Source organism: Pan troglodytes, chromosome 17, assembly GCF_028858775.2.
Source record: "Pan troglodytes isolate AG18354 chromosome 17, NHGRI_mPanTro3-v2.0_pri, whole genome shotgun sequence".
NCBI classification, from domain to species: Eukaryota; Metazoa; Chordata; class Mammalia; order Primates; family Hominidae; genus Pan; species Pan troglodytes.
The window spans coordinates 34,008,982-34,021,718 of record NC_072415.2 but is presented as its reverse complement, the minus strand read 5'-3'; the positions used below and the strand labels follow the sequence as shown (position 1 = coordinate 34,021,718).

At 41.9% G+C, this 12,737-nt stretch overlaps 1 protein-coding gene and 1 pseudogene across 7 annotated transcripts in view; both read left to right on the top strand.

Annotated features, from left to right (window-relative positions):
• Positions 1-12,607, top strand: part of OSBPL1A (oxysterol binding protein like 1A) — a 233,095-nt gene extending 220,488 nt beyond the window's left edge. For all 7 annotated transcript variants that reach the window (XM_009433810.5, XM_063796042.1, XM_054672214.2 and 4 more), the window contains 7 exons: positions 2,193-2,300; positions 3,182-3,271; positions 4,222-4,348; positions 7,224-7,340; positions 7,967-8,090; positions 9,519-9,609; positions 11,379-12,607. In XM_009433810.5, coding sequence (XP_009432085.4) covers positions 2,193-2,300; positions 3,182-3,271; positions 4,222-4,348; positions 7,224-7,340; positions 7,967-8,090; positions 9,519-9,609; positions 11,379-11,481 — 760 coding nt within the window. In that variant the 3' untranslated portion in view covers positions 11,482-12,607. The remainder of the gene's footprint in view (positions 1-2,192; positions 2,301-3,181; positions 3,272-4,221; positions 4,349-7,223; positions 7,341-7,966; positions 8,091-9,518; positions 9,610-11,378) is intronic.
• LOC112206326 (5S ribosomal RNA) lies at positions 4,052-4,170 on the top strand (annotated as a pseudogene).
• Positions 12,608-12,737: the final 130 nt, after the last annotated feature.

The window sequence follows — 12,737 nt, the reverse complement described above, 5'->3', positions numbered from 1 at the left end:
TACCTATTACAATGTCTAAAATCAAAATAATTGTAAACATTGACAATACCAAGTGCCGACAAGGATGTGGAGGAGCTAGAAATCTCATACAGGTTGAGTATCCCTTTTTTAAAATATACCAAAAGTGTTTTGGATTTTGAATATTTTCAGATTTTGTAATATTTGCAATATACCTACTGGTTTAGCATCTCAAATCCAAAATTCCAAAATCTTAAATACTCCAGTGACTATTTCCTTTGAGTGTCATGTCAGTGCTCAAAAAGTTTCAGACTTTGGAGCATTTCAGATGTCCAAGTTTTGAATTTGGAATGCTCAACCTGTGTATTGTTGGTGTTGGAATGTAAAATGGTAGAGCCACCCTGGAGAACAGTTTGGCAGTTTCTCATCTAGTTAACCTTATGTTTACCACATGACTCAGCAATACTACACCTAGGTATTTGCCTTAGAGAAATGGAAACTTACGTTCATCCCAAAACCTGTATACAAATGTTTACAGTAGCATTATTCATCATCACCAAAAACCGAAAACAGCCCACATGCCCTTCAGTGGGTGAATGGTCACACAAACGGTGGCATATCCATACAGCGGAATCCTACTCAGCACAAAGACTGATACGTAGAACAACACAGATGAATTTCAGGTGCATTATACAAATTGAAGATGCTAATCTCAAAAGGTAATCTACATTTATATGACGTCTGGAAAAGGAAAAACTATTGCAATGGGGAACAGATCAGTTGTTGGGGATAAGGAGTGAGTTGGAGATCCAGGGATTAGGAGTGGAGAAAGGTTTGACTACCAGGAGAAGCATGAACGAAGTGTTTGTGGGTGGAGGAGTTGTTTAGGATCCTGATTGTGTTGGTGGTGGTTACACAGATCTGTGCAAGCATAAACCTGAGTACCAACAAAAATGAATTTTACCTTATGTAAATTAAAAGACACATATCTAAGGACAAATATATGAAGGTGCAGCGGTGGCTCACGCCTGTAATCCCAGCACTTTGGGAGGCCAAGGCGGGTGGATCACCTGAGGTCAGGAGTTCGAGACCAGCCTGGCCAATATGGCAAAAACCCATCTCTACTAAAAATACAAAAATTAGCCGGGCATGGTGGCACGCGCCTGTAGTCCCAGCTCCTCGGGAGGCTGAGGCCCAAGAATCACTTGAACCCGGGAGGTGAAGGTTGCAATGAGCCGAGATCACGCCACTGCATTCCAGCCTGGGTGACACAGCGAGACTCTGTCTCAAAAAAAATAAAAAGTAAAATAAAACTTTTTTTTTAACTTTTATTTTAGGTTTGGGGGTACATGTGCAGGTTTGTTCTGTTGGTAAACTGTTGTCATGTGGGTTTGTTTCGTCACCCAGGTACTAAGCATAGTACCCAATACTTATTTTTTCTGATCTTCTCCCTCCTCCAAACCTCCATCCTGAGGTAGGCCCCAGTGTCTATTCATCCCTTCTTTGTGTTCATGAGTTCACATCATTCAGCTCCCACTTATAAATGAGAACATGTGGTATTTGGTTTTCTGTTCCTGCGTTAGTTTGCTAAGGATAATGGACTCCAGCTCCTCCATATTCCCAGAAAAGACATGATCTTGTTCTTTTTTATGGCTGCATAGTATTCCATGGTGTATGTGTGCCACATTTGCTTTATCCAATCTATCATTAATGGGCATTTAGGTTGATTCCATGTCTTTGCTGTTGTGAACAGTGCTGCAGTGAACATTCCCGTGCATGTATCTTTATGGTAGAATGATTTCTATTCCTCTGGATATATAGGATTATAAAATCAGAGTTTATTCACATAGATGAGTTTTTTCCTTTGGTGAGCTGGAGGGTACTTTCTCTAGAAAGTGCTAAATAGACTTTTTATTTTGTGTCTCTACTTTAGCTTTTTTTAATGTTTCATGACACTTTTGAATGCTTAAAATGATTATGTACTTAGTTTATTTGGAGTTTGGTGGAAGTATAGAATTTTTTCTTAAGCTGTTACTCCCTTTTAAGAAACAAGAATGGGCAAATGATCCCAATTTTGTGGTGAGTTAACATCAATAGAATTTTTAAAGGCTTAGAACGTAGTTATCTCAAGCAGCCTGGTTTGTTATTCTGAGTAATGGCATTTGGAACAAGTGCACTTTTTAAACAAAGTGATACCTCTCACTTATGCTTCTGGGTTTGGTTTTGTTTTTTAGACACAATGAGGCATATACATGGACAAATCCCACCTGCTGTGTGCATAATATCATTGTGGGTAAACTGTGGATCGAACAGTACGGCAATGTGGAAATTATAAACCACAAGTAAGGCACCTTGGGTACTTCGTCCATTCCTTCAGTTTTCATCAAGCAGTTTTAGTGGACATCAGTTTTTTTGTTTTGTTTGTTTTTAAAGAAAAGCTCTAGAACAGGCTGATGAAAATTTAAGAATCATGTAATATAGTCTGGGCACGGTGGCTCACGCCTGTAATCCTAGCACTTTGGGAGGCCGAGGTGGGTGGATCACGAGGTCAGGAGTTCGAGACCAGCCTGGCCAAGATGGTGAAACCCCGTCTCTACTAAAAATACAAAAATTAGCTGGGCACGGTGGCGGGTGCCTGTAATCCCAGCTACTCAGGAGGCTGAGGCAGGAGAATTGCTTGAACCCAGGAGGCGGAGGTTGCAGTGAGCCGAGATAGTGCCACTGCACTTTAGCCTGGATGACAGAGCAAGACTCCATCTCAAAAAAAAAAAAAAAAAAAAGGATCAGGCAATATAACTAACTCTTGAATGACTAGAAGCCCATTTATTTAATAAAGAGGGTTCATTAAAGTCTCTGATTAAGGAAGACTGGGTGAACCCAGCTTACCCAGCTTCTGTGAACCTTAATTCCAATCTCAGCTCATTTTGCTTCCTTTGTTTAGTGGGGGCCAGGGAGACAGGGCATAGGAGTTACTAGAAAGAGCTGGGCTCCCATTCTACTTTGTGACCTTAGGCAAGTCATGTATTCTTTCTGCCCCTCACATACCTTTTCTTTATGGTGGGAAGATTACCAATCGAGGATTAATCATTATCACTTTAGTATGGAGCCTGGCACACACAGAAAATCCGTAAACAGTAGCTGCTGCTAGAAAAGTAATCGCAGTTATTTCTCTACTGCTGCTTTGCTAATAAATGATAATCTGAACTTAATATTTTCTTTATAGGACTGGGGACAAATGTGTGTTGAATTTTAAGCCATGTGGCCTTTTTGGTAAGGAATTACACAAAGTTGAAGGCTACATTCAAGATAAAAGGTAAAATTTCTCTTTTAAATGTTGAATAGTATAGATTTTGTTCACTAGATAAAATGTCGGTATTAAAATACATTGTCGGCTGGGCGCAGTGGCTCACACCTATAATCCCAGCACTTTGGGAGGCTGAGGTGGGCACGAGGTCAGGTTCAAGACCAGCCTGGCCAACATAGTGAAACCCCATCTCTACTAAAAATACAAAAAAATTAGCCAGGCATGGTGGTGGGCACCTGTAATCCCAGCCATTGGGAGGCTGAGGCAGGAGAATTGCTTGAACCTGGGAGGCGGAGGTTGCAGTGAGCCGAGATCGCACCACCACACTCCAGCCCAGGTGACAGCGAGACTCCATCTAAAAAACAAAAAACAAAAAACATTGCCATAACCTAGGAAACAAGCATTCTAATAAGTTGAAAAATCTTTCTTCTACAAGGAAGTTTATTTCATTAAAGAACCTGATTTGGTTGAGCACAGTGGCTCACGCCTGTATTCCCAGCACTTTGGGAGGCTGAGTGGGGAGGATTGCTTGCAGCCAGTTCGAGACCAGCCTGGATAACATAGTGAGATCCTGTCTCTACAAAAAAACTTCTTTTTAATTAGGCAGGCGTGGTGGCGCATGCCTGTGTACCCAGTTACTCTGGAGGCTGAGGTGGGAGGAACCCTTGAGCCCAGGAGGTTGAGGCTACAGTGAGCCATGATTATACCTCTGTACTCCAGCCTGAGTGACAGAGTGAGACTCTGTGAGTCGTACACACCTTTATAGTAATATTCAATTGCAGCAAAACAGTCTATGGCGATGCCACCCTGAACACGCCTGATCTCATCTGCTCTTGGAAGCTAAGCACGGTCAGGCCTGGTTAGTACTGGGATGGGAGACCGCCTGGGAATACCAGGTGCTGTCGGCTTTAAAAAAACAAACACTGGTTTGTTAACTAAACATCAGTTTTTCTTGACAGCAAAAAGAAGCTCTGTGCCCTCTATGGGAAGTGGACTGAATGTTTATACAGTGTTGACCCTGCCACGTTTGATGCTTACAAAAAAAATGATAAGAAAAATACAGAAGAGAAGAAGAACAGCAAACAGGTGAACATCCTGTAAGGTGGTATCGAAGGAATAACTGGATTCTTCAGTGTGTACTAATCCTTTTGGAGGTGGCCTGTTCTAGGGTCACAGTTTAACTTTCTTCTTCCTTGTTGCTAATGCATGTCACTTTTCTCTTTTTAATGATCAGACATTTGCTTTAACAAGTACTCGGCATAGCCTTGTATAGGATGTGGACACCTATCAGTTTTTTAACTGTGGAGCAGTTATATGTGGAGCTTTGCTTTAATTCACATAGCTTTGGAATGTTGGAGTTCATCTTAATGAAACATTTTCTTTTCCTCCTGTTTATGTGCATTGAAAGTTGAAATTGTTGAAGATTTAAAATTTCCTCCAAAATTCTCTCTGACATTTTCATGCTTATCATCAGTTTTGTTGCCTTGTTCCTTATCGTGAAATTACCGAAGTTAAGATGGTCGTAGTTAAAGGAGTCATCCCTGGGCTGCTTTCCTCTTACTAAACTTTCTTCTTTGTGGGATAGTTAAATCCCACTAGGGGAGGCACATACGTGGCTTCTTGTCGCGTGGTCCCAAGCAGGCTCCAGTGGTTGGCAAACTCCTGCCCCTTCCCTCCTGGCGTAAATGCTCTAGGACTGCACCTCTTTGGACAGGAAATATTTGAGGACGGATTCCTTTCCAGTAACCAAGATAGTGGTTCCGAGCGCAAACTCTGGGTTAGAATCTTAGCCCCACCGGTGATGAGCAGTACAAGCCGAGATTTCTCATCTCTCTGCCTCACTGCCTCCATTTGTAACACAGGCACTATAATAGCACCTACCTGTTAAATGAGTTAACAAACATAATGGGCTCAGAATAGTATCTGCTCATAGTAAAGACTGATAAAGTCATTTCTGCCAAAAGTACTTCCTCGGACTGGCATCTTGAGCATTATCTGCGAGCTCATTAGAAATGCAGGCGGCCCAGCTTTACCTCAGACCTACTGAAGACCAGTCTCTGGGGCTCTTTAGCGTTTCTTATGCATGTGAAAGTTCAGGAAGCCCTAAGATCCCTCAAAAGCAGAAGGTGTATTTATGAGTGACTTTCTTTGTAGACGGAGTTAGCCTTGCTCCCAAAGTGAAAAGAGGTTTATTAAATGGCCGGAGCATTCTGCTTTCCTGTGGCTGGGACTGTTTCTTTCTTTCTTTGTTTCCCTTTAGCTGTGTGTGCACAGTTCTGCTTCCCTCTTTATACCCCATGTTCCTGCCCACGGGAACTGTGCACCAACTGTGCTCTACAGCCAGCAGGAAACTGATGGGGCTGAGAAGGGCATGTCCAGGATTCTGGGACCCCCGGCACAAACTCCTTGGCGGCAGCTCCTGCTGATAGGAGGCACCTTGACAAAGACGATCTCCCCAACATGCTTGCCTTCCAACCTCTTCACAGAGTGCGGATGGCTGAGAATGTTGCTGAAATTCCAGAAAACATTCCTCATATTCCCTAAACTCCCAGTCAGTCTGTGAAAAAGTATTTTTTTTTCCCCTTGGAGAGAGCAGGTATTCTCACACATCCACTGCTTTTCTGGTCTCTCTCATTCCTGTGTTCCTGTCATCTGCCTACCATGGATTTCTGACGTTCCTGAACACAGACGCTGCGGGAAGTTTGTGTCATTAGCGTTGTCACCTCTGTGCTATTTTGTAAACTGTATATTCACTGAATGTGTCTCAGCCAGTAGTTCTAGATTTGTTCACTGTGTGATGCTGGGACTATGACTTACCCTTCCAAAGCCTTCATTCCATATGTCTAAAAAGCGGTCGTGACCTCTCCTCGAGGGATTGTTGCATAAAGACCACATACATAGAGCACTAGCATAGCTGGGCCGCGGGGAGGGGAGCCCGAGGAAATGCTGGCTCCCTGTATTTCATCTAATGAAAAATTCTCTTTTCATCAGATGCATTCAGGATCCCTCCTGGTTTTGTGGCATTGATACATTTGGTTGACTTCCCCAAGAATGTAACCTTTTGTTGTTCTCAGATTGTTCCTCTCTGGTGTGTGAGCTCCACGAAAGTCAGGGGTGCTTCTCTAGCACCCCAGTTGCTGGGCCTCCAGTAGTTCCTTAGTAGATACTCAAACGATGCTTTGGGAGGCTGAGGCAGGAGGATTGCTTGAACCCAGGAGTTTGAGGTTACAGTGAGCTGTGATTGCACCACTGTACTTGAGCCTGGGCAACAGAGCAAGACCCTATCTCAAAAATATTAAAAATAAATACTCAAATGAATTATTTTGTCTTTAAAAAGGAAACAGCCTTAAAAACATAAAACCCTATAGGAAAGAGTGATGATGATAATGACTTAAATGTGGATAACACTAAATGGCACAACACACGAAGCTTGTGAGACTCTTAGCACCCACTTGGGCATTCAGCAGGTATCCGTTGGCTTCCCACACTGTGTTCAAAGTAAGGATATAAGAATTAGAAAGTCACAGTGTCCCTGCCCTCATGTAGTTTACATTCTAGTGGTGTGCAATAAACGATGATTTACAATTTGTAAGTGTATATGTATTTTCCTAAGGACAGGGATATGTTCTAAGAAATCATTAGGTGATTTCATCATTGCGTGAACCTCATACAGTGTACTTACACAAACTAAGATCGTGTATGTATTTTCATGTATATCTCTTTTTTCACGTGGAAAGCCAAAAGTCCTAACACCGTTACTGAGTATCGGTCATTTCCCTTACTTGATCCGCAGTGCCAATATCAAATGCCATATAGCAGATTTCTATACATGCTCCGCTATAACCTTAGGGGACTGCCATCATATTTACAGTCTGTTGTTGACTGAAAATGTCATTATGTGGTGCTTGACTGTATCTTAAAACTTTCTACTTAAATTTTGTTCATTGATTGGTTTTTCTAGATGAGCACCTCTGAGGAGTCGGATGAAATGCCAATGCCGGATTCTGAAAGTGTATTCATTATCCCTGGAAGCGTTCTTCTATGGCGAATAGCCCCACGGCCTCCAAATTCTGCCCAGGTGAGACTGGGCTTGCTGGCTGTGGCCTCACTGTCTGTGTTCAGCATTGTGGCGCTCTTTCCTGGCACGTGTAGGGTCGGCCCAGGCAGCATGGAGACAGGCAGGTTGGCATCCTGAGCCCCCACTGGCTCCCGGGTGCTCCCTTCTTGCCTGAGCTCAGCGCGTCGTAAGTGCATCATGCTGTCCATCCCTCTGGCATCTGGCTGGGAGGATGTGTTGGGTTAGGACTTCACTGGGGCTTCTTTAACAGCTACTTAGCGGTGAAACTGGTCCTTATTAAATATAAGCTGGTGCAGCCTAGTCAGTACCAGCCCTCCAGACCCAGCAAGGAATGATTTTAATGAAGATAAAAGAATGTTGATTTTTGCTTAGAGTTCTATTTAAAGTTGATCATGATAGAGGATATTTATTCTGCAAAGCCTGCTTTGAGATTTTTTTGAGAGATACCCACAGATGATGCAGATTTTGGTGAAAACGTTTAGATATGTGTGATCTGAGAAAGACTGACCATTGTTACCGTGAAAGGGAGGGGGTCATTGTCAAGTCAACCCTCTTCTACTTTCAGGACGTTTCATTTTGCATTATGCCTTGGCATATTTTAATTTCATCCTTTTGCTTCTTTTCAGATGTATAATTTTACTAGTTTTGCAATGGTTTTGAATGAAGTAGACAAAGACATGGAGAGTGTGATTCCCAAGACAGACTGCAGGTTACGGCCTGACATCAGAGCCATGGAAAATGGAGAGATAGGTAACTAGCATCCGCCAAAGCCACCAGTGAAGACTCATTTCTCGGGGGATGATGCTTTGTTTATTCCTGGTGATTGTTAGCATCATTGGGGTACTAGCGTTTTTAGTCTCTCTTAGAGATTAAGTTTGAGTTAACATTCAATTTAAATTCAGTAACTTTTATTTTAAATTTGGAAATCTGCGCAGACCTTATTAGCTCATATTATTGTGGTAATACTCCCCTGAGAATTTAATATACTGGAGATGGCCAGAGGCATATTCTGACTAATTAAGTCACTGTCTACTTCAGAATTTACATAGCACCTTGTCAGCCTCAGAGGAGAGTGTGGCCTCCCCTTGGTTAATTATAACTTAAATGTTTTTGTGTGTTGGTATAAGCAGGTGTATATACTTATGTAGTATGTGGGATATTTTGATACAGGCATACAATATGTAATAATCACATCAGGGTAAATGGGGTATTAATTACAACATTTTTTTCTTTTTTTATACAGAGTCTTGCTCTGTCTCCCAGGCCAGAGTGCAGTGGCGCAATCTCAGCTCACTGCAACCTCCACCTCCTGGGTTCAAGCTATTCTTGTGCCTCAGTCTCCTGAGTAACTGGGACTACAGGCACGTGCCACCACACCCGGCTAATTTTTGTATTTTTTGTGGAAATGGGGTTTCACCCTGTTGGCCAGGTTGGTCTTGGACCTTCTGACCTCAGGTGATCCGCCCACCTCAGACTCCCAAAGTGCTGGGATTACAGGTGTGAGCCACTGTACCCAGCCCATTTTTCTCTTATAGTGTTAAATTTCTTCCAACTCAGTGGTTCTCAAAAGGGGGGCATTTTTCCCCACAAGGAGACATGTAGCAAAGTCTGAAGACTTTGGTTGTCACTTTTTAGGAGGGACTGCTGGCGTCTGCAGGCCAGGGATGCTGCTAAACATCCTCTCCCACACTAGGCAGCCTCTTACGATAGAGCCATCACATCTAACATGTCATAGTGCCACAGTGGAGAAAAAGTGAGACACAGCAACAGTATTTTGGAAGACAGTTTAAATTTCTTAAGAATGGCATCTGAAGAAGCTCTGTGAGGTCTCCTAAGAATTCAGAATAATTTCACATTTATTTAGTTTTTACACCCAAGTTTTCATTGAAGAATTTTAACACAGTTGTTTTGGCCTTAAGAATAAACAGGTTGTTCTTGGCCAGGTTGTTAAGAGCATAGGCTGTGAAAGAGATGCTGCATCTGTGATACCAGCTCTGCCTCTTACTAGCCCAGGTATCTGTTAAAATTTTTGCTTGATATTTGATTCTGGTATTTGTGTTCTAATAAAAGGGAGATAACGTGTAGATATGGTTCTTTTGTGAAGTTCTTGTGCTTAATACTGTGCCTGGCATCCTCTATGTAGAGTGTTAATGGTTTGTGTTGATGTTCTTAATTTAGATCAAGCTAGTGAAGAAAAAAAACGACTTGAGGAAAAACAAAGAGCAGCCCGCAAAAACAGGTCCAAGTCAGAAGAGGACTGGAAGACGAGGTGCGTGCCTGAGTCAGGGGGTGTGGCTGAGCTCTCAGGAAGGCTGCTGTGTGCAGACGAGGCAGGGATGCCAGACACTGTGACCCCAGAGCAAGGGCCTATCTAACACAAACCCTGCCGAGTTGTCCCAGGCCTGAAAAAAAGTTATTTCCACTGACTTTTATCCATTCATCCATTGATGGACACAGGTTGATTCCGTATCTTTGTTATTGTGAATTGTGCTGTCATAAACATGGGGATGCAGGTATCCCTTTGATACATTGACTTCCTTTCCTTTGGATACCCAGTAGTGGGAGTGCCGGATCCTATGGTAGTTAAGTTTTTTTAAGAAATCTCTGGCGGGGTGCAGTGGCTCACGTCTGTAATCCCAGCACTTTGGGAGGCCGAGGCGGGCGGATCACGAGGTCAGAAGATCGAGACCATCCTGGCTAACATGGTGAAACCCCGTCTCTACTAAAAATACAAAAAATTAGCTGGGCGTGGTGGCAGGCGCCTGTAGTCCCAGATATTCAGGAGGCTGAGGCAGGAGAATCACTTGAACCCGGGAGGCAGAGCTTGCAGTGAGCTGAGATCGTGCCACTGCACTCCAGCCTGGGCGACAGAGCGAAACTCCGTCTCAAAAAAAAAAAAAACCCAAAAATCTCCATACTGTTTTCCATAATGGCTGTACTAATTTATATTTTCACTACGAGTGTATGAGCTTGCTTTTTTTGCATCCTCGCCAGCATGTTTTTCTTTTTAATAATTGCCATCCTAACTGGTGTAAGACGATAATCTTGTGGGTTTTATTCACGTTTCCCTCATAATTAGTGATGTTGAACGTTTTCTCGTATCCTGTTGCCTATTTGTATGTCTTCAGAAATGTCTATTCATGTCTTTTGGATTATGTGTAGCATGGTGTATTAGAAAAATCATGGTCTTTAACCTTAAACCTAAATTTGCCATCAGTTACTAGGTTGGGCAAGTTATTTAACTGCTTGGACATTCAGCTTCTCATCTGTAAAATGGAAGTTTAAGAGTTTGAGGCCAGGTGCGGTGGCTCACACCTGTAATCCCAGCACTTTGGGAGGCCGAGGTGGGCGGATCATGAGGTCAGGAGTTCGAGACCAGCCTGACCAACGTGGAGAAACCCTGTCTCTACTAAAAATACAAAATTATCTGGGTGTGGTGGTGCATGCCTGTAATCCCAGCTACTCGGGAGGCTGAGGCAGGAGAATCGCTTTCACCCGGGAGGCAGAGGTTGCAGTGAGCTGAGATTGCACCATCGCACTCCAGCCTGGGCAACAAGAGCAAAACTGCTTCTCAAAGAAAAAAAAAAAAGGAGTTTGAAGGGCATTTACACTGAACCAGGTGCCTTACATACTGCTGTGGGTATGCTGTAAATGTTAATTTCCTTATCCTAATTTATTCCCAACTACTTAAAAAAATGCCTTGTGGAAAATAAGACCCAGGCTAGAGGGTAAACCGGTTAGACAAATACATTGTTTCGAACCAACCTATTAGAAGACCCTGCTTCTGTCAAGTAGCTTGCTAGATCCTGGTGGGAAATCCCTATGCCTTTTGCATGGTATCATTACCCCTTTTGGAATATTATTCCACAGACCTGTTCCCTACCTAAGCAGAAAAAGCATCACTTCAGCATCTCTTTAGAACTATCCCTCACTCACAGAATGAGTTGCTGCAATAGAATAATACTGCAAACTAGTGAAAAAACAGCCTGTGATTTTCCATAGTTTCCCCTGTAAGTCGTGTCCTTTTTCTTTTAACAGGTGGTTCCATCAAGGTCCTAATCCCTACAATGGAGCACAGGACTGGATTTACTCTGGCAGCTACTGGGACAGAAATTACTTCAATTTGCCTGACATTTATTAAAATGCATACAAGTCAGGGTGTTTGGCTAATCTACAAATAAGTCTTAAACCTATGTTTTTAAATTTTTTTCCCTTGGTTTCTACTTATCTTTTAAAAAAAAAATGAAAAAACACTCATGAGATAACTGCATTTCACCCAACAAAAGCAGGGTATAAGGCGATATTGGTGATGAAAGTCTTAGGAAAAATGCATAATTTTGCTATAAAACGTACTTATTTGGAATACTATTTTATATAGAGGTAAGAGAACACTGCTGGGGAATATGCTTTTTATGGTTGCTGTTGCCATATTTACTGAAGGTTTATACCTAAATGTAACTTTAGCTTTACGGAACTATATAGTAATCCCAAATCAAGTTATTTTGAATATTTTTATGCTGTCATGCTTGAATGTTTTAGATGTAACCTTTGACATATTTAGAACTCTCCTCCTATACAATGTTTATTCTCAAATATAGAGGTTATGTCATTTTATAAAGACTTCATTGATAAGATGGCTTTTATTCATACTAATCCTCCCAATTTTACCCCTTCCATCTTCCAAGAAGAAAAAAAATGCCTGAATATTCAGAATAGATATTTCTGATTTGAAAATTCTAAAGAATTAAACTGGAAAAGTATTTCATTTACTTAGTGCTCTGAATTTACTTTTACAGTTTTCTGCAGTCAGTATCATTAAAATGTTTAAGTTTACATTTGAACTGAAAATATGTATAAAATCTAGCAATTCACAAAAATGCCCTAGAAATATAGATTTTAATCACCATTACATAATGACAAACCTTGTTAAATGCTTCCACTTCCAGTGGCAAATGCCACTAGGGAAAGTAAGTTGCACTCATGTATGTAAGTATCAAACTATATAAAAGGAGGTCTTGTGCATTTCAAGTTTGCAAGGTACCTGTGTACTTAATGTGTGGAGACCTACTGTACAGTAGTTTTGCCCCTTTAATTGGGGCACATTAATCTTAAATCTTATAGTATTTATCCACCCAAACCCCAGACTGAGAGACTGCTCCCAGGGGCCTTAGGTAGCTGCCAGTCCGTGATTTTAATTGCTGTCTTGAAGTTAACAAGTGTTATAATGAAATAATCTACCTGATGCTAAATAAAGGCTTTAGAATGTTCCCCAAAAGTGTGGTTTCTTTTAAAATTTCAAATATACTAATGTTGCCACTTAATACTATCCTAAATTGTTAGACGTGTCCTACGAAAGAAGTCCTTGTGGTACCATAGCTCCCCAGGGTCAAGGAGATG